Source organism: Panthera tigris, chromosome A3 (assembly GCF_018350195.1).
Source record: "Panthera tigris isolate Pti1 chromosome A3, P.tigris_Pti1_mat1.1, whole genome shotgun sequence".
Lineage (NCBI taxonomy): Eukaryota > Metazoa > Chordata > Mammalia > Carnivora > Felidae > Panthera > Panthera tigris.
Genome location: NC_056662.1, coordinates 28,035,063 through 28,054,825, shown reverse-complemented (window position 1 = coordinate 28,054,825; position 19,763 = coordinate 28,035,063). Strand labels below are relative to the sequence as shown.

Genomic DNA, 19,763 nt, shown 5'->3' with positions numbered 1-19,763 from the left:
AGGTTTGCTTGAGAAAGACCTAATGGAGGGAGGGCAAGGCGATGGGTTTTCCTCCATACTCAGTGTGCGCTGACTACACTGAATTTGTACAAACTGATTACGTGCACTGAAACCGAAGGGTGTAGTGGGGAAAGCAGAAGCAGAGTTAGACCCACCTCCAAGGCCTCTGCTCCTGCCTGCCATTTAATACTCTCTCCTTGACATGGGGGTGGGTGGGGGGGTGGAAAAAATGGCAGGCGCTAAGAGTGGTATGCAGGAACAATGAGGGTCAGCCTTCTGCCCTGTCACCTCCACCCCCATCGCACCTGACTCTAATCACTTCCGAACCTTCCAGGGCTCTGCACAGGACAAGCCTTCATGCTGGAACACCTTCCTACCCTCCTCATTCTTTAGGAACCTGCCTTAGGGGAAGCCTTCCCTGAACACCAAGAGTGGTTCCAGCTCCTCTACCTATGTGCTCCCTAGCACCCTGTCCCTCCCTGTGATGACAGCAGGCGCAGATGGCATCACTGGTCTTCGTGAAGCACCTGGGGCTAGATCTAGAGCTTCCCACCTAGTGAGCTCAAGAAATACCGGAATTGAAGAATCTAAGTGGCCCCTCAGCATCTAAAGTTTTAAATACTTCTTAATTAAAAACATTTTTTAAAACATTTACTTATTTGAGACAGAGCATGAGCAGGGGAGGGGCAGAGAGAGGGAGACACAGAATCGGGAGCAAGCTCTAGGCTCTGAGCTGTCAGCACAGAGTCCGACGCAGGGCTCGAACCCACGAACCATGAAATCATGACCTGAGCCAAAATCAGATGCTTAACTGACTGAGCCACCCAGGCACCCCTAAAGGTAAAAATTTTACAAATTTCTTTTAAATGTTTAGTTTTTGAAAGAGACAGAAAGACAGACAGAACGTAAGCAGGGGAGGGGCAGAGAGATGGAGAATCCGAAGCCAGCTCCAGGCTCTGAGCTGTCAGCACAGAGCCCAACGCAGGGCTCGAACACGCGAGCTGCAAGATCATGACCTGAGCCAAAGTCAGATGCTTAACTGACGGAGCCACCTAGGCACGCTGTAAATTTTTAAATACCTTTTATCTTTAAATAATTAAAGAGTCACAGGAAGTTGGAAAAATAGTGCGGAGGAATCCTGGGTACCTTCACCCGGTTTTCTCCAAGTTATACCACCACAAAGCTCCCTCATGCTACCTCCCCTGCCTTTCTAATCATACCCAACAGCCTGCCTCAGCCCCCATTCCTAATCTCTGGCAACCACTAATCTGTTTAGAATGTCTAGAATACTATCATTTCGAAAATGTTCTATAAATGGAATCATACAGTGTGTGACCTTTTGGAATTTTTTTTTTCACCCAGCACAATGACACTGAGCTCCATCCTAAATATTTTGTGCATCAACAGTCCACTCCTTTATATTGCAGATAGTATTCCACGAGCAGTGCCACAGGGTGCTTAACCACTCACCAACGGAGGGACATTTGGGCTGTTTCTGTTTTTGGCTATTACAAACAAAGCTGCTATGAACATCTGCGTACAGGCTTTTGTGTGGGCATAATTTTCGGTCCTCTAAGATAAACACCCAGGAATGCGATTCCTAGATCTTACTAGTGTTTGTTTAGTTCTTAAAGAAACTGCCAAACAATGTTCTCGAGTGGCCGTACCATTTTACATTCCCACCAGCAATGCAGAAGAGATTCAGTTTCTCTGCACCCTCTCCAGCATTTGGTATCACTGCTATTTCTAATTTTAGCTATTCTAGGTGTGAAGGATCATGTTGTTTAATTTGCATTTCCCTAGTGGCTAATGATGGCGAACATCTTTTCATGTGCTATCTGCCATCTATCTGTTTATCCTTCTCAGTGTGGTATGTTTTCATATCCTCGTCCCATTTTCTAATTGGACGGTTTTTTAACCTGTCGAGTCTTGAGTGTTCTGGATCCTTAGAGATAGGACTGCTCTGTCACATGTGTGGTTTGCAAACATTTTCCCCCAGCCTGTAGTTTACGTTCTCATTCTCTTAACAGGGTCTTTCCCAGAGCAAAAGTTTTTAATGTTGATGAAGTCCAATTTGTCGATTTCTTTCTGTTACAGACTATGCTTTTAGTGCCCTAAGAACTCTTCAACAAGCCCCAGATCCTAAAGATTTTCTCCTGTGCGTTCTTCTAAAAGTGTTGTAGTATTAAGCTTCACATTTAAATCTGTGATCCAATTGGAATTACCAGCTCACATTCATTCTGAGCCCTGAGCTGGTATCGTTGCTGAACACTATTATTATGATTATGATTAGGTAGATTCTGTAGGATTTTTCCATGTAGACTATTATGTCATCTGCAAATATAAACTGTTTTATTTCTTCCTGTCTTATCTGCATCCCTTTTAATTCTTAATGTGGTGGCAAAACTTTCAGTACTATGCTGAGTAAGAGTGGTGAGACAGGGTCTCTTTGCCTTGTTTCTAAGGGGGAAAGCACTTGGCAGCTAATTTTATTTTTTATTTTATATTTTATCTTATTTTATTTATTTATTCATTCATTCATTCATTTGTTTTTGAGACAGAGAGAGAGCACAAGCAGGGAAGGAGCAGAGAGAGAGGGAGACACAGAATCCAAAGCAGGCTCCAGGTTCTGAGCTGTCAGCACAGAGCCCAACGCGGGGCTCCAACCCACAGACCATGAGATCATGACCTGAGCCAAAGTTGGACGCTTAAATGACGGAGCCACCCAAGCACCCCCGTTAAATTTATTAAGTATTTTTTCTTTGGGGGGCTATTATAAATGGGATTTCCTTAATTTTCAGATTTTTCATTGCTAATATACAGAAATACAACTGATTTTGTTTTTTGACTGTGTATCCTGTCACACTGCTGAACTTGCTTATTTTAAAAGTGTTTTTAGGGGTGCCTGGGTGGCTCAGACGGTTAAGCATCCAACTCTTGATTTCAGCTCAGGTCACGATCTCACAGTCCTGAGAGCGAGCTCTGTGCTAGGCATGGAAACTGCTTAGGATTCTCTCTCTCCCTCTGCCCCTCCCCCACTCGCTTGTACACTTTCTCTCAAAAAAAAGTTTTTTAGACAATTCCTTAGAATTTTCTATATATGAGATCTCATGTCATTGGCAAACAAAGTTTGCTTCACCTCTTCCTTTTTAATCTAGATACTTTTTCTTTTTATCGAGTGACTGTCCTGGCTAGAATCTCAAATATGACGTTATATAAAAGTAACAAGGGTATAAAAGTAACAAGAGTAGACATTCTTGTCTTGTTCCTAATCTTAGGGGAAAAGCATGCAATCTTTCTCCATTAAGTAATATGTTAGCCGTGGGCTTTTTGCAGATGCCATTTATTGAGTTAAGAAACTCCTTCAATTGCTCAATGCTTTTATCATGAAAGGCTGTTGGATTTTGTCAAATGCTTTTTTCTGTCTATTGAGATGAACATGTGGTTTTTAGCCTTTGTTCTATTAATATGGTATATTACACGAACTTATTTTCATATGTTAAACCAACCATTTCTGGGATAAATTTCATTTGGTCACGGTATATAATCCTCCTTTTATGTTGCTAGATTTGTTTTGCTAGTATTTTGTGGTGGATTTTAAAATCTATATTCAAAAGGGATACTGGTTTGTAGTTTTCTTGTGGTCTTTGGTTTTGGTATCAGGGCCTCACAGAATTAGTTTGTCTGAATCAAGATCCAAACAAGGTCCAACACTGTATTTAGTTAATATAACTCTTTTAGTAACAGCCTCACTCTCCCTTTTCCATGCTATTCATTTATTTGACAATTTTTTATCTTGTAAAAAATTTTCATGTTCCAGTTTGGGCTGCAACACACGTATCCTCATGTGTCTGGCCTGTTTAACTTGTTCTTCTATCCATCATGCTTCAATTAAACTGGGAGTTGGATCCGGGTACAGGCTGCGATGCACTTACTACCGCATCCCATTAGAAGACACTTCATGTCTGGCTATCCCACTTTTAGTGTTAAGACTCATCTACGGGCTCAGGTGCCCCCAGCCTGATCTATTCATTGTAAAGTTCCCCATCAACCTTTTACTGAGGGTTTTAGCAAACACTGACCATTTGTGCCTACGTACATTATTTCAGGAGAAGTTGCAACATGGTGATTTTGGATTCCTTCAGTTCTTCCAAGGCTAGGAAATTTTATCTTCACAATTGTAAATTCGAGGTCTGACTCCCAGTTAGAATGGGGGAGCCTCCAGGTGCTGTTGCGGAAGCCTTGGGAGAATTTCTGTTTGCCGTAGTGGTTGGAGGGGCCTTATGGTACTTAAGGCAGACTGCGCATTCTACATAACGAATTCTACATTGTAAGAATCACCTGCATCCCACACAACTTTTGAAAGTCTTGTTACAAATCACCGGAGTCTGAGACCATTTTATATAGGAGACACTGTCCATCTACTATTCTGTTTGCCATTCTCCTAAGAGCTGTGCAGCATTTCAGAAAAATCATGTAGCAGCAATAGTTTGTAATAGCAATACAGCAATACAGTCTGAGTTTTGCTACAACGCATCTGTATATGTCAGCTTCTGTTACTGTCAAATTCAAGATAACTCTACACACAAGTGCAAATGTCTGACGACATTTTCCACTGTAATGGTGTTCAGGCATCTACATGATCAAATATACATTACCTTATTATTAATTACTTTCTTTTTGCTTCTCATTTATATTACAGTTAGAACTTTATACTGATTCCTTTTGAAGTATGCATTCAGTTAGATTAGCTATGAATTTTTTTATTTTAGAATCTTTTTTTTAAGTTTATTTATTTTTGAAAGAGAGAGAGAGCGAGCACTCATGAGCAGGGAAGGGGCAGAGAGAGAGGGAGAGAGAACCCCAAGTAGGCTCTGCACTGTCAGCACAGAGCCCGATACAGGGCTTGAACTCACGAACTAAGAGATCATGACCTGAACTGAAAGCAAGAGTCGGATGCTTAACCACATGCCCCGAGAATCTTTTTTTTTTTTTTTTTTTAATTTATTTGGAGAGAGAGGGAAAGAGAGAGAGAGAGAGAGAGAGAACGAGCAGGGGAGTGGCAGAGAGGAGAAACAGAATCCCAAGCAGGCTCCACGATGTCAGAGCAGAGCTCAACATGGAGCTCAAACCCACAAACCGTGAGATCATGACCTGAGCCAAGAGTAAGAGTCAGATGCTTAATCAACTGAGCTGCCCAGGTGCCATTTTTACCTATGAATTTCAGTTCAAGAGAAGTAAAGGAGATTTCACAGAATATTTGTTTGAAATGGGCAGTGAGTCTGAGAGAGCTGAGAATTACTACCTACTTAAGTTGTAAAAATTCCTGCTCTCTCTGCCCTTGATTGTTGTCCAGGGCTTGTTCTGAAATCTTGTCACTGTTTTCTGGGAGCATCACAGACAGAGCACTGCACTGGGATGATATCTGAGCCGTAGCCCTGGCCCTGCCTCTTTATTAGTGGCTGGTGACCTTAGGCAGGCCATCTTATCTCTGTTCCTATCTATAAAATAAGGAGGTTAGATCAGACAAGCTGCCAAACCCTTCAACTACTTTTTATTATTCACCCTTCCCCAGGATTTCCGAAGAGTGCCTAAGGGATGTGCCAATTGTTACTTACCCTAACGATTCACTTTCCCAGTTTTTAATTAATGAAAGACATAGAACTGCAAAATAGGATAAAATATCAATGGCAGTTAACACTTACTGAGTGCTTACTATGGGCTCCACAGTGAACTCCCCAACCCCCCATTACTACTACACTGTGGACTCTAAATTGGCAAGTGCTGTCTCAGCCAAGAGACTAAGGTCTCCCCTGGTTCCTGTCTCCTTCCTCAGAGCACAAGTCTCCTTTTTTTTTTTTTTTTTTAAGTTTATTTATTTTTGAGAGAGAGAGAGAGAGAGAGAGAGAGAGAGAGAGAGGTATCTTGAGGCAGACTGTGAGCAGGGGAGGGGCAGAGAGAGAGGGAGACACAGAATCCAAAGCAGGCTCCAGGCTTCGAGCTGTCAGCACAGAGTCTGACAAGGGGCCCAAACCCATGAACCGTGAGATCATGACCTGAGCTGAAGTTGGACACTTAACCGAGTCACCCAGGTGCCCAACAAGTCTGTCCTAAATGCTGCCACCCTAACCTGCTGAGATCTTGGATGTGACATGCTCATACCCCATGCCATTTTGGAAAACTTCTGAAGTTGTCAAAGAGGTTTAGGCAACTACAATGGATGAAATGAAACAAGCAAGACACTGGGCTTACATCCCCTCTGGGCAAGTACTTCTGCATCCCTACATTCCCTGAAACGCCTGGCCCAGGTCACTGCAGCCTGGAGAACCTGAGGAGTTAGGGTGACTAGGAGCAGTACAAGAAGTCACCACTCCATTGACGTCTCCACTTTCTTTCTCCATCCACCAAGACTCTGACAATTTGTTGAAGATGCATGGAGGGCAGAGAGGGAGTCAGGTGGCAGGAGGGTTAATGGCCAGAGCCCTGCAGAAGCACGCGCTGCCCGATGGGGGCTCTGTACTTACCAGGGAGGCTGCCGGCTCGTGTGTGGGTGCTGTGGCTGAATCCGAAGGGGGTCCACCTCTCTGGCAGTGGCAGGGGGAAACTCCCGGTGGGGACTGCTCACACTAGCCTTGTCCCAGTGCTCATGGATAGGTGTGATGATCCCAGACACGATGCGAGACCGAAGTTCCTCGCTGTTCTTGTAGGTCCTGCAGGAAGGAGACGAGCTATCAGCTGCTTGCACCTGGCCGGCAACCCCACACACACTATTCTGGCAGCGGCGACGTCGGCGGCAATGGCGGCCCCGACGGCTCTTAGCTTTGCGCTTGGACTGTTTATAAGGGGGGAAACGGGCCGCCCGGCGGACCTGTGTGAGGGGGGCAACAGCCCGGTGTTGTTTCCGAGGTTTGGGCCTAAGCTTCTCAGGCATCTGAGTTGCCCCTCCTCGTTTACCACCCCATTAGAAAGGTGAGGGTGTAAGGGCGCAGGGCCTGGACTGGCTACTCCTCTTTACCTGCCCAACCCCACCCTCAGCCTCATTGTGTGTTCATCATGTGTCATGGGAAGGGTCACGGACGACCAAGCCTCCTCGGGGAGTATGAACCAGGCTCCTGGTCCAGGTAGGGAGGGCTCTGAGGGCTCAAGGTCCAGTCCTGTCATTAACTCAGGGGTTCTTGGAAGACTGCTCTGGGTCTCTTTTCTCTGCCTGTGATAGACAAGAATTGTAAGTTGTAGCTGAGGTGCTGAGGCAGACAGAGGTAGTGACAAGTGGGCAGTGCTCCAGAGTTTCTAAAAATTCGATGTTTTAAAATGAGCCATATCCTGGATCAAAAAACAAATCTTACAAACTTTAAAAAACTAAAGTCATAAAGAGTATGTTCTTTGACCATACAGATTCACACTAAACATCAAAACGCAAAGAAACCTGTAATACATGGAAATTAAGCAATATGATTCTAGATAATCCACAGATCAAAGAGGAAGACATGAAAAAAAAGCTATAAAGCACTTAATAAAAATAAAAATACAACCTATTAGGGGCAGTTGGGTGGCTCAATTGGTTAAGTGTCCTACTCTTGATTTTGCTCTGGTCATGAACTCAGGGTTCGTGAGATCGAGCCCCTCATGTTGGGCTCCACACTGACAGCATAGAGGCTGCTAGGGATTTTCTCTCTTCCCCTCTCTCTCTGACCCTCTTCTGCTCACGTGTGTTCTTGCTCTCTCTCAAAATAAAAAAATAAACTTAAAAAAAAAAAAAGGGGGCGCCTGGGTGGCTCAGTCGGTTAAGCATCCAACTTCGGCTCAGGTCACGAGCTCGCGGTTTGTGAATTTGAGCCCCAGCTTGGAGCCTGGAGCCTGCTTCAGATTCTGTGTCTCCCTCTCTCTCTGCTCCTCCCCTGCTCACGATCTGTATGTGTGTGTGTGTGTGTGTGTGTGTGTGTGTGTGTGTGTGTGTGTCTCTCTCAAAAAGTAAATAAACATTAACAAAAAATTAAAAAAAAAAACTTCTTAGCACTAAAAACTTAACACTGGAAAAGAGGAAAGAAATCGATAATCAGAATTCTGACCTCAAGAACACAGAAAAAGGGCAAATTAAGCCTGAAGCAAGCCAAAGTAAGGAAGTAATAAAGAATAAAAATCAATGAAAGAGAAAACAGGAAAATGATAGAGAAAAATCAATAAAAAAACTAGTTCATCCAAAGAATGAATAAAATTGACAAACTTCTAGCAAAATTGGCAAACACAAAAAGAAAGAAGACACAAATCACCAATATCGAGAGCGACATGGGCTATTAAAACACATCTGTTGCCACTGAAAGGGTCATAAGAGAACTAAAAACAACTTACTTCGACAACTCAGAGCAGACCAAGTCTTCAAAAACCACAATCCAACCACTCCACCAAAATAAAATAGATAATCTAAATAGTTCTATTCTAGTAACAAAATTCATACTTAAGCACCCAAAACAAATCTCCAGACCCAGATGATTTCAGTAGAGAACGCCACCAAACGTTTAAAGAAGAATTAACACCAATTTACAGTTATTTCCAGAAAACATAAGATGAAGAAATATTTCCCAACTCATTTTATGAGGCCAGTGTTGCCTCATGTCAAAACCAAAGACAGTACAAAAAACAAAAACTACAGACCTGTGTTTCCCATGAACTGGGATGCACAAATGCTCAAGAAAACACTAACAAGTTGAATTACAAATATATAAAAAGAATCATATGCCAAGGATTTACTGTTGGTATGCAAGGATGGTTCAGTATTCACGAATCCCTACCATATCAGTAAGCTAAGACAAATCGCACGATCCTATCAATTGAAGCAGAAAATGCATCGGACAAAATCCAACATGTAAATCCACTCATGATAAAAACTTTCAACAAACTAGGAAAAGAGAGGAACTTCTTGAGCTTCATAAAAAATACCTACGGGGCGCCTGGGTGGCTCAGTCGGTTAAACATCCGACTTTGGCTCAGGTCTTCATGTCATGGTTCGTGAGTTTAAGCCCCACGCTGGGCACTGTGCTGACAGCTCCGAGCCGGGAGCCTGCATTGGTTTCTGTGTCTCCCTCTCTCTCTCTGCCCCCCCCACCCTCACATTTTGTCTCTCTCTCTGCATCTTCCCTGCTCACGCTCTCTCTCTCAAAAATAAATAAACATTAAAAAAATTTTTTTTAAATACCTACGAAAACCTACAGTTAACAACATACTAGACTTGAGTTGATTGGAGGGTATTTCTGAAGCTAAGTGGGAGGGAGAGACTTAGGGAAGGAGGGAAGAAAAGCTACACTATGGCTTTCTATCCCCTTTTGGCTTACTGGAATGGGAATAGAGGTTAAAAAAAAAAAAAAAAAGTCTTACAAATTAAGTTTGTCTTTTACTGGGAAGCCACTGAATAGGCAGATATGGATTCCATTCCTATATGGATATACACCTATAGGTATATATCCCTAGGCAGTATGTTCTCTGGACCTTAAATACTGAGTTTTGGAAGAAGGCTGGTCATATGAGTGGAGTAATAATGACGTAACAACTAATATTTACCGATCATTTACTATGTGGCAGGTACTGTTCTAAGTCCTTTATATACATTAACTACATGAGTTTTCAGAAGTATTTATTACAGATCTAGTAAATAAAGGTAGAATTAAAAAAAATAATAATAATAATAATGAAAGACTGAACACTTTGCCTCCGAGACTGGGAATATGGCAAGGATGTTCTCTCTCACCACTCTTAAATAACATATTGCAATAAGGCAATAAATAAATAAGAAAAAGGAAAGAAAAAGCACAGAATAAAGCAAAGAATAAAACTGCCCCTATTTGCACATGACATGATAGTCTATCTTGACGTTACCAAGAAATCCTCAAAAAAACTCCAAGAACACTGAGTTCACCAAGGTGACTGCATATAAATGATCTACAAAAATAAACTGCATTTCTATACACCAATAATAAATATTAAATATTTGAAAATCAAACTAAGAGCAGAACGCCATTTACAATCACTCCTCTCCTGCAGAGAAGAAATAGCAAAAGCATGTTTAATAAGATCTGCTGAAAATTACAAAATGATGATGAAAGAAATCAAGTAGGACCTAATAAATGGAGATACACCATGTTCATGGTAAAAATGTCGATTTTCCTCATTATAGGTTTAATGCCACCCCTATCAAAATCCCAGCAAGGTTTCTATAGGCATAAACAAGCTTATTCTAAAGTCTGTACAGAAAGGCGCAGACCCCAGAACAGCTAAGACTATCTTGACAAGAAAAAGTCGGTGACAGAAATCATTTCTACTCAATGTTAAGGTCTACTATGTAGCTACATTAATCCAAACTGTTTGATACTGGCAGAGGGACACACACAAAGATCAATGGGAAAAAATAGAAAACCCCCAAATAGACCCACATAAACAGAGACGATCGCTTCTCGAAAAAGCTGTAAAAGCAAATCCAGTGAAGGAAGAACAAATGGTGCTGGAGTAACTGGATACCCACAGGCAAGACAATGAGCCCCTGTCTGAACTTCATACCTGATACAGAAATTAACTTAAAACCGACCGCAGACTTAATTCTAAAACATGAAACTATAAAATGTTTAGAAAAAAACATAGGAGGGATGCCTGGGTGGCTCAGTCGGTTGAGCGTCCGACTTCAGCTCAGGTCATGATCTCATGGTTCGTGAGTTCGAGGCCCGCGTCGGGCTCTGTGCTGACAGCTCAGAGCCTGGAGCCTGCTTCGGATTCTGTGTCTCCCTCTCTCTCTCTGCTTCTCCCTGACTCACGATCTGCCTCCCTCTGTCTCTCAAAAAATAAATAAATAAATAAAACATGAAAAAAAAATTAAAAAACAAATAAAAGATGTTGCTAGTTATAAAATCATTAAAAAAAAAAAAACCATAGAAAATCTTGGGGAGCTAGAGGTAGTTTGCAAAGTGTTCTTGACACCAAAAGCATAACCCATAAAATTGATAAAATAAATATTAGCAAAATTAAAAAGGTCCGCTTTGTGAAAGGCCCTATTAAGAGAATGAAGAAACAAACTACAGGCTGGTAGAAAACATTTATAAGCTACCATCTCAGAAAGGACTTGCATCTAAAAAATATAAAAACTCTCAAATGAGCAACAGTTAAAAAAAAATCAAAACAAAAAAACCCACCCAACCAATCCAAACAAAATGGGCAAAAGACACGAACAGACATTTTGCCAAAGAAGACACACGGACGGCAGATACACACGGAAAGACGCTCATTGTTAACCATTAGGTTAATATAAAGTAAAACCATGATGAGATATCACTACGTGTCAGAATAACTAAAATGAAAGAGTGACCACACCAGATGCTGGTGAAGGTGCGGGGAAACCATGTTACTCACACACCGGCAGTGGACACATAAAATGGTACAGACACCGTAGAAAATCATTTGGCAGTTTCTTAAAAAACTAAACATGCAACTACTATCGTGCTCTTGAGCATTTATCACAGAGAAGGGAGAATCATGTCCACACAGAAGCCTGCACGGGAACATCCTGAGTACCTTCATTTGTAACGGTGCAACAATGGAAACAATGAGATATCCTTCAAGGAGTGAATAGTTACACAAACTGTTGCACGCCCATGCAGCGAAGTGCCACTCAGCTTTACACAGGAACACACTATCAATGCATGCAACAACTCAGAGGGATGACAAGAGCACTACGCTGAGAACAGCCAATCCCATAAGCTTGCATACTGTATGATTCCATGTATAGGACATTTTTGAAAATGAGAAAATTTTAGAAACGGAGAATAAATGGCGTTTGCCAAGGAGTTAGGGATGGGGAGGGAGTGGGGTGGCCACATAAGGGCATCAAAAGGGATCATTACGGTGATAGAAAGGCTTTGTATCATTATATCAATGTCAACATCCTGGCTGTAGTATCCAGTAAGGTTTTGTACAATGTTATCACTGAGGTAAAACGTATAAAGGATACGAAAAAATGTCTGTATTATTTCTTACAAGAAGACTATAATTATCTCAAAATAAAAGGTTTAATATTTATAACCATAAGAAGAACAGAGATATTAAACTAGACCAGCAATTTCGAGTTTTCTCTTGCACAGAAGGGGGCCCAAGGAGAACAAGAGAGAAAGCCAAGTGGATGGGACCCAGGGATCTTCATTTCCTGCCCCTACCCTTTCCATCGGAGCAATTTTACTTTAACTAGTTTAATATGTCAATCCTAAAGAACACTGTGCTTGAAAAAGAGTTCCGTGGTTCAAAAGTCTAACACCTACAAGGCCTTGGGAGATCTATGGGCCTGTGGTCTCTACATCCCTATAAAGATCAGGGTTTTGCTCAGAACCTAGAATTATGGGGACCTTGCTGCTTCCCTGAGCAAGCTGGGTGGAAGGGATAAATCTAAGTCCCCTTTCCTTTCAATCAGATGAGGTTGTGTGTGATACGGCCGGCCGGAAGGCCTACGATCTCCCTCTGGAGGGTGTGTGTTTACCTGTAGAGCTCAGGTCTGATTTAAAAACTGCCAAGTACTGAAGAAGTTCTGCACAATTTCTAAGCCTCAGTAGCACTGCCATTTTGGTAGCAGCAAAAGACAGCCTGTGGCCTGTCATCCTGAAGGACTGGAAAGAGAAGAGGCTTGGCAGTAAGGAACAGGTTCGGACCCCTTAGCAAATCCGAGATTGCTCACCAAGGGGCACAAGTCCCCACCCAGAGTGGACAAGACATGCCATGAAGACCGAAAGAGGAGGGCCCGGTGGGGGAAGGTGACTAGAAGCAGGCACTTCAGTGTCGCCGGCAATAAGACAGAGCAGAGAGGGAGAGAGCCTTATGATTAAGAGGCAGATCCACACGCCAGCTCACAGAGCCTCAGTTTCCATGGAGATGATTCCCGGTGATCAGATTTTTTCCCCTTTGCATGTCTAAGAGCTGCTGCACCCAGCACCGAACACTCTGTGCCGACATCTTGTTTTGTTCTCATAATGCCACGAGGTAGTACTGTTGGTCCCTCATTTCACAGTAAACAAAAACCAAAATACTCCCCCAACACAAAGCCCCAACAACAAAAATGTATTCACAAAAAAGAAATGGAGACACGGTCACTTTTTCTCTCAGCACCGCTCAGGGCTAAAAGCTGCAATGAGCATGAGCAGCCTCGTACGGTACCTGGGTTCTTCCACCTTCTCCCACAATAGAATTCCAGAACGAAGAATCAAGAGAAAGACTCCCAGTCCTTCCCTTACCCACTTTAGGAGCATGGGAGTCACGGAGCGGGCAGCGCCCACAACAGCAGCTCTGGGCTGGCCTCGCCTCTCTCTTCCATGCCACAGTCCACTATACGCGAAACAGACCCGGGCCCTGCCCTCAAGGGGATCACAGCCGGTGGGGGAGAGCGACCGACCCTGATCATAGAACACCCACTTAGTAAATGCTGAAAAGGGTGTTTCGAAAGCTCAAACGTGGTGGGGAGCAGGAGAGGTTTCTCCGAAGAACTCTTCAATGGGAACTGAAGGGAGAACAGGAGTTGGCTGCATGGGGAGCTGGGGAGAGTATTCTAGGCACAGGGAAGAGCTCTGCAGAAGGGAGAGGAAGCAGGGCACGGAGGCCGAGACACAGGAACTAGGGGCGAAGTGGTCCAGGACAGGGTTACGCTTTAGGCCTCCTCAAGGCGTTTGTTCTTTATTCTAAGAGCAACCGACATTCGCTGAAGGGTTTCAGGTATCTTTCAGATTAACAAGAATTTTTGACTGCGAGAAAATACAAACAAAATTTACCCTCGTAACCATCTTTAAGCATACAGTTCAGTGATGTATTCACGTTACTGTGCCATCGCCTCCACTGTCCGTCTTCAGAAATCTTGCAAAACTGAAACTCTGTCCCCATTAAACAGTAACTCCCCATTCTCCACGTTCCTAGCCCCTGGCAGCCACGATTTGACTTTCTGTCTCTATGAATTTGACTACTATAGGCACCTCATCTAAGCGGAATCATACTAAGTGTCTGTCTGCTTGTGGGTGGCTTATTTTGCTCCGCGTAAGGCCCTCGAGGTTATTCCACGTTGCAGCATGTGTCAGCTTCTCCTTCCTTCTTAAAGCTGAACAAATGTAGTCACCGACCACATTGTATGTATACACTACATTTTGTTTACCCCCGCATCTGTTCTAGGTATTCACGGATACCTACATGGCTTCCAACTTCTGCTGGTATGATAAATGCTTCTATGAACATGTGTGTGCAAATATCTATTCTGGACCCTGCTTTCAATGTTACTGGTTATACCCAGAAGTTGAATTGCTGGACCCCATGGTAACTTAATTTTGTAACTTAATTGCTGGACCCCATGGTAACCACAACACTGTTTTCCATAGTGGCTGCACCATTTTATGTTTCCACCAATGGTGCACAAGCATTCCAACTGCTCCACATCCTGGCCAACACTTGTGTTTTTTTTTTTTTTTGACAGTAGCCATCCTAACATGAGTGAAATGGTACCACTGAAGGATTTCAAGCAAGCGTTTTAGCCACAATCTTATTATCTGTTTTAAAAGGCTGGTCCGACTACTGGGTGGGAAATCGACTGAAAGGTGGTAAGCAGGAACAGAAGTAGGCATCTCCTCACGTAAAGGCCACGTGGAAGGGGGCAGAGACAATGATGGAGGCAGGTGATTTGGAAGTCTGAGAGGAGTGGAGGGGGTTAGATATAATAAAATACAACACAGGAATGCCTGGGTGGCTTGGTTAAGCGTCCGACTTCGGCTCAGGTCATGACCTCACAGTTCGTGACAGCTCGTGTCGGGCTCTATGCTGACAGCTCAGGGCCTGGAGCCCTGCTTCTGATTCTGTGTCTCCCTCTGTCTCTCTGCCCCTCCCCCGGTCAATGTGTGTGTGTGTGTGTGTGTGTGTGTGTGTGTGTCTCAAAAATAAACAAACACTAAAAAAAACCCACAACAGGGTTTCTAGGCAGTTCTGGTGACTGAATTTACGGTGATGCCGGGCTTCCTCTAATCAAGGAGGCTGATGAGGATGGCAACAAAGTCCCTAAAATGGAATAAAGTGGAAATAATTGGGCCTGACTATGTAACAGACAATGTCATTACACCTATGGAGAAAGCAGCATTAATCTAAGTACATTTTGAACACAATACTCTGACTATAACATCCTCAGTGGGACACAGTTGAAGGACAAAAGAACTGGAAAGAAATTATACTTGGAACTTTACTGGGTTGATTTGTTCTTCGTTGGCACTGACGTCGCAGTTCAGAAACTGTGTGTACTTCAGGATCAAACAAATGAGTAAATATGCTGATGCTGTTGGAAATCAGGGTCCACGCCACAGAAGGATACAAATACGGAATAAGAGAGTTAAGAATCCCTTGGTGTTAGATTAAAAATGAAAGCATCAGTTTAAAATTTAAGAAAAGACTTTAAGGAAAAAGCTTTCAAGCTCTATTCATCTACAGGACATGGAAGCAATAGTATCCTTGTATTAATGAGCACATTCAGGGCCCAGATTTTGGTTGTTAAATATGATTCCCCACTAACAGACATCATGGCTCCCTAGAAAACCGGCTGATTACAAGGCAGGGGCAAGGAAATTACAAGGGAAGGCGGGAATATTTTATTGTGCCAGAAAGTGTGAAACGCTCTAAGAATGATGGGGACATGTCAAAAGGACAAAGAGGCAGCTTGAAAGGGTTCCCACTGGCCAACTCTGGAACAACTGAAGCATCCAAAGCATGATAGAAATGGACCATAACTTAGAATAAAAAAGAATCCATTGTCTACACTGGTATTTAAAAGAAATAAAAATAAAGGGGACAGGGAGAATAGAAAACTCTTTTTTATAAAAAATGCTGATAAATGTAGTTAGAATGATTAGAGTAGAAAATTACTGCCTTACAAACATCACTGTAGTAACTGACTCAGGCGAGAATCATCCACAGATGCCAAAACTACCGGGTAAAAGACCGTTAGGAGGCAGAACAGTATGGTCTGCTAGCATAATCCCGCAGATCGCTTATGAAACACAAAGGAAAACAGATGCCTTCACTATAGAAAGAGCTGGCAGACACTGTCCTAACCAAGTCATCAAAATGAACCAAGTCAACAAGACAGATGTCTATGCCTGATGCAAACACCCTGAGAGCACAGCCTCACCTATGTGGTGCTCTTGGCAAAAATGTTCAACCGGAATCAAATGAGGAGGAAATAACCTAATAAACCTGATCACGAGGAAACAATCTGAACCTCCTACACAACAACTGACCTCAAGTCTTTTTCAAAAATACCAAAACCATGGAAAATAAACATCTAGGAAACTGTTCTGGATTAAAAGTAATTAAAGAGCCAGGAAAATAAATGCAATATGTGATGTTTGGTTGGGTAAGAAAAAACCCCAAAGAGCCAAAAGACTAGTTAAAAAGGATACTGCCAGGATGACTGCAGAAATATCAACAGACTGTGTATTAAAGGACTATCTACGTTTCATTTCCTGAGCGTGATAACTATGTTAAGGTTATATAGGAGGTGCCCTTGATGAATACGGAGATACTGCTTGAGCTTAGGGGTGAAGGTTCACAAAGTGTGGAAATAATTCTCAGGTGGTTCAAGGACAGAACAGCACACAGCAAAACTAAGCAAATGTGGCAACACGTTAAAAACTGGTCAACAGAGATGACAGGTATGCGAGCGTTCACTGTAATATTTTTACAAACCATCCTTTCTGTGGGGTAGCAAATTTCAAAATAAAACGTTAGGAGAATGAGAAAATAAGCCAGACCAGGAGAAGATATTTGCAAAACTCACATATGATAAAAGACTGTACCCCAAATATACAAAGCACTCCTACAACTCAACAGTAAGAGAACAGACCAATGAAAAAATGGGCCAAAGACCCAAATGAACACCTCACCAAAGAAGATGTGCAGATGGCAAGAAAGCATATGGAAAGATGCTCGGCATCATGTGTCACTTGGGAACTGTAAATTACAACAAGGTACCACCATACACTTATCAGAATGGCCAAATCTGCAAAACCGACACCACCAAACGCTTACAAGGCTGTGGAGCAACAGGGATTCTCATACGTTGCTGGTGGGAATGCGAAATGGTACTGCCACCATGGAAGACAGCACGGCAGTTTCTTAGAGAAGCAAACATACTCCAACATTCCCCGTAGTGAACCTGCAGGTCAACTATGGAGTCCGGGTGAGGATGTGTATTGATGGAGGTTCTTCCACTATAACAAATGGAGCACTTTGGTGCAGGACGCTGACGGTGAAGGAGGCCGTGTGGGGGTGGTTGGAGGGGGAGGTGTTCATGGCAACTCTTTGCGCTCGTTCACTGTGAGCCTAAAACTGCGCTAAAAAATAAAGTCCATTCAAAAGAAAACAAAGTTGGAAGCGGAGATCCAATCAGGTACACCTTTTCTCCAGGAGCCTCTTCTGACTGACCCACTCCCCTGAGGCCACTGTAGCACTTGTGGACGCTTGATTACATCACTTTACTTCACGTGGCACTTCCCATGTGAATCTTCTCTTAAAATAAATTAAAAACAGAAAAGAGAACTGAGAAGTGACTGTGCCCAGGAGACAAAGACCATTCTATTAACCTTTCTTGACTCTCTCGACTTCTCTGCCCTATTCCATTGTTTCTCTCCTCTTTTTCCCAGGGAAAAGCCATCACTTAGAAGTACCTGTGGAAGTCACCCAGGTGTTCTGAATCGACATAATCATCCAAGTTCAGTGTCAAATCTGATACCTGCTGTGAGCCACATTCCTAGAAAAATGAAAACAGAAAACGAAAGATTGGGAAGATTTCTGGGCTAATGGGTGGGTGGGTGGGTGGAGAACAACAATTAAATACTCAGTTTAAGGAAATATACATGAGCAAAGAAACATACCAGGAATGTCTGTAATACGCGACATACCTCCAATGCAGAGGGGGCTTCTCTGATTTAGGAATATTGCCTTTCTAGGCAGAGCCCAATAAACCTACTTCCCAGGCTCTTTTGTAGCTTGGGCACAGGCATGTAATTGAGGTACCAAATGGATGCACGTCTCTGACTTGGAGGCAGCAACGTGGAAAAGCCAGGGGCAGACATCTTGCTAAAGAGGGGAGGCACAGAGACACCAGTGGCTCACGAGAAGGTGCCGAGGGCCTGTAGCATCAGCCGGCACCTAATGCCTGGGGCGGCAGCAGCAGCAGTGGTTTCTACGGCCTGGTTTTGAGGGACTGTCTTGAAAGCCCAGCCTTGAACCTGTTTCTCTAGCCTTTCCAATAATTCAGTGAGCTATTTCACCTCTTGGAATAAACCCAATCTGTTTAAACTAACCTAAGGCAATTTTGTTATTTTTTACTAAGAACTCTGTCTGATACAAGATCTAAATGTTCATCAAAACAGAAAGGGATAAATACATTATGGTTATTAGACACTACCTCGTAGTTAAAACAAATAAAGTATATCTTTACATGGGAACGTATGTAGACTGCATGGTACTTTTCTATGAGCACGCAGAGACAACCAGGACATACTTAACAAGAGTTCGCTGCCCCTGTGGTGCACAGTCCAGTGGCAGAATTCAAACACTAAATACCTAATTACAAACTGTGGTAGGTACCAGGCAAGGAAATAAAATGATGAAGTAGAGAGGCATAATTTAGATTTTTCTAGCAGGTGAGAGTAGGTAGTCAGGACTGCACTTTTTGAGGAAGTGAAAAACGGGAGGGAGTTAGCAGGGGCTAAAGGCAGAGAGGAGGGTGCAGGTGAGGTGGCCCACAGTGGAGGGGAAGTTTTTTCCATCCCTGGAAATAAGAAACGTAAGGGCTCCAGGATAGCAGAGAGCTAGGCTTATCCAAAGAAAAGTAGTCCTCTGGGCCTACAATAAGCATTTTTCCTCCTCTGTTGTCAGTGAAAGGATTTATCCTAATTTACATAATCATTCCCCAGTGATGGAAAAGTCCCTCCCTTGATAAAACCGGAAGGTGAATATCTTTGAACAGAAAGCTTTTTTATATTGAGGATTCTTGCCTCGCCTCAGTTCCAAAAGTAGGATCCCTTGGATAAAGGCCTCACAAACATTTAAGGCCTTTGATCTGTACTGCTAAATGAGCTACACAAAGGTGATCACAACGTGTGCTCCCACCAGCAGATACCAACATGTCCCCGAGACTCACCAGCACATTGATGATCACGCTGTTCTCCACGGTGACAGCCTTCACAAGGAGCTTTCTGGACCCATCCTTAGACTCATACCGGAGGACATACAGGTCTTTATTGCTGTTCCATTCGGCTGGGAGCAGTTCTGATTTCTTATCATTGGGACCCGGCTGAGAAGACACCAGGGTTGAGAGGAGGAAGATGACGACCTCAGAGCACAGAGCGAGGAAGGACTTCACAGATAATCTAATCCCACTCCCTCATTTCACAGATTAAGGACATGGAGGTCAACAGAAACAAAAGGCCCAAGTCAGAGGTCTGGGATCTATCTCTGGACTCCTGCTCTAGAGCTTTCTGCCTTGTAGCTGCCTGCCTTTGTGACACAGTACTGGAACCTGTCCAGAATCCGTAGCCTCGGGTTTACTAATAATGTCCTCTCCACCTCCCTCCCCAAGAATCAGGCCAATCTCCTGAAGGGATACTACGAAATTCTAAGGCAGCAGTTTTCAAAGCTCAGAACCTGGACCATCTGTAACAGGAGCACCAAAACGTTACCTAAAAATAAAGATTCTAGTGCACTCTCGTCCAGGC

General features: G+C 43.2%; 1 protein-coding gene across 3 annotated transcripts in view; it reads right to left on the bottom strand.

Moving 5' to 3' along the window:
* The window catches only part of PSMF1 (proteasome inhibitor subunit 1), a 46,737-nt gene that overhangs the window by 16,297 nt on the left and 10,677 nt on the right, over positions 1 to 19,763 (bottom strand). For all 3 annotated transcript variants that reach the window (XM_042980717.1, XM_042980716.1, XM_042980718.1), the window contains 3 exons: positions 19,190 to 19,342; positions 17,709 to 17,791; positions 6,525 to 6,710 (listed from right to left, as the gene is read on the bottom strand). In XM_042980717.1, the coding sequence (XP_042836651.1) occupies positions 6,525 to 6,710; positions 17,709 to 17,791; positions 19,190 to 19,342 (422 nt within the window). The remainder of the gene's footprint in view (positions 1 to 6,524; positions 6,711 to 17,708; positions 17,792 to 19,189; positions 19,343 to 19,763) is intronic.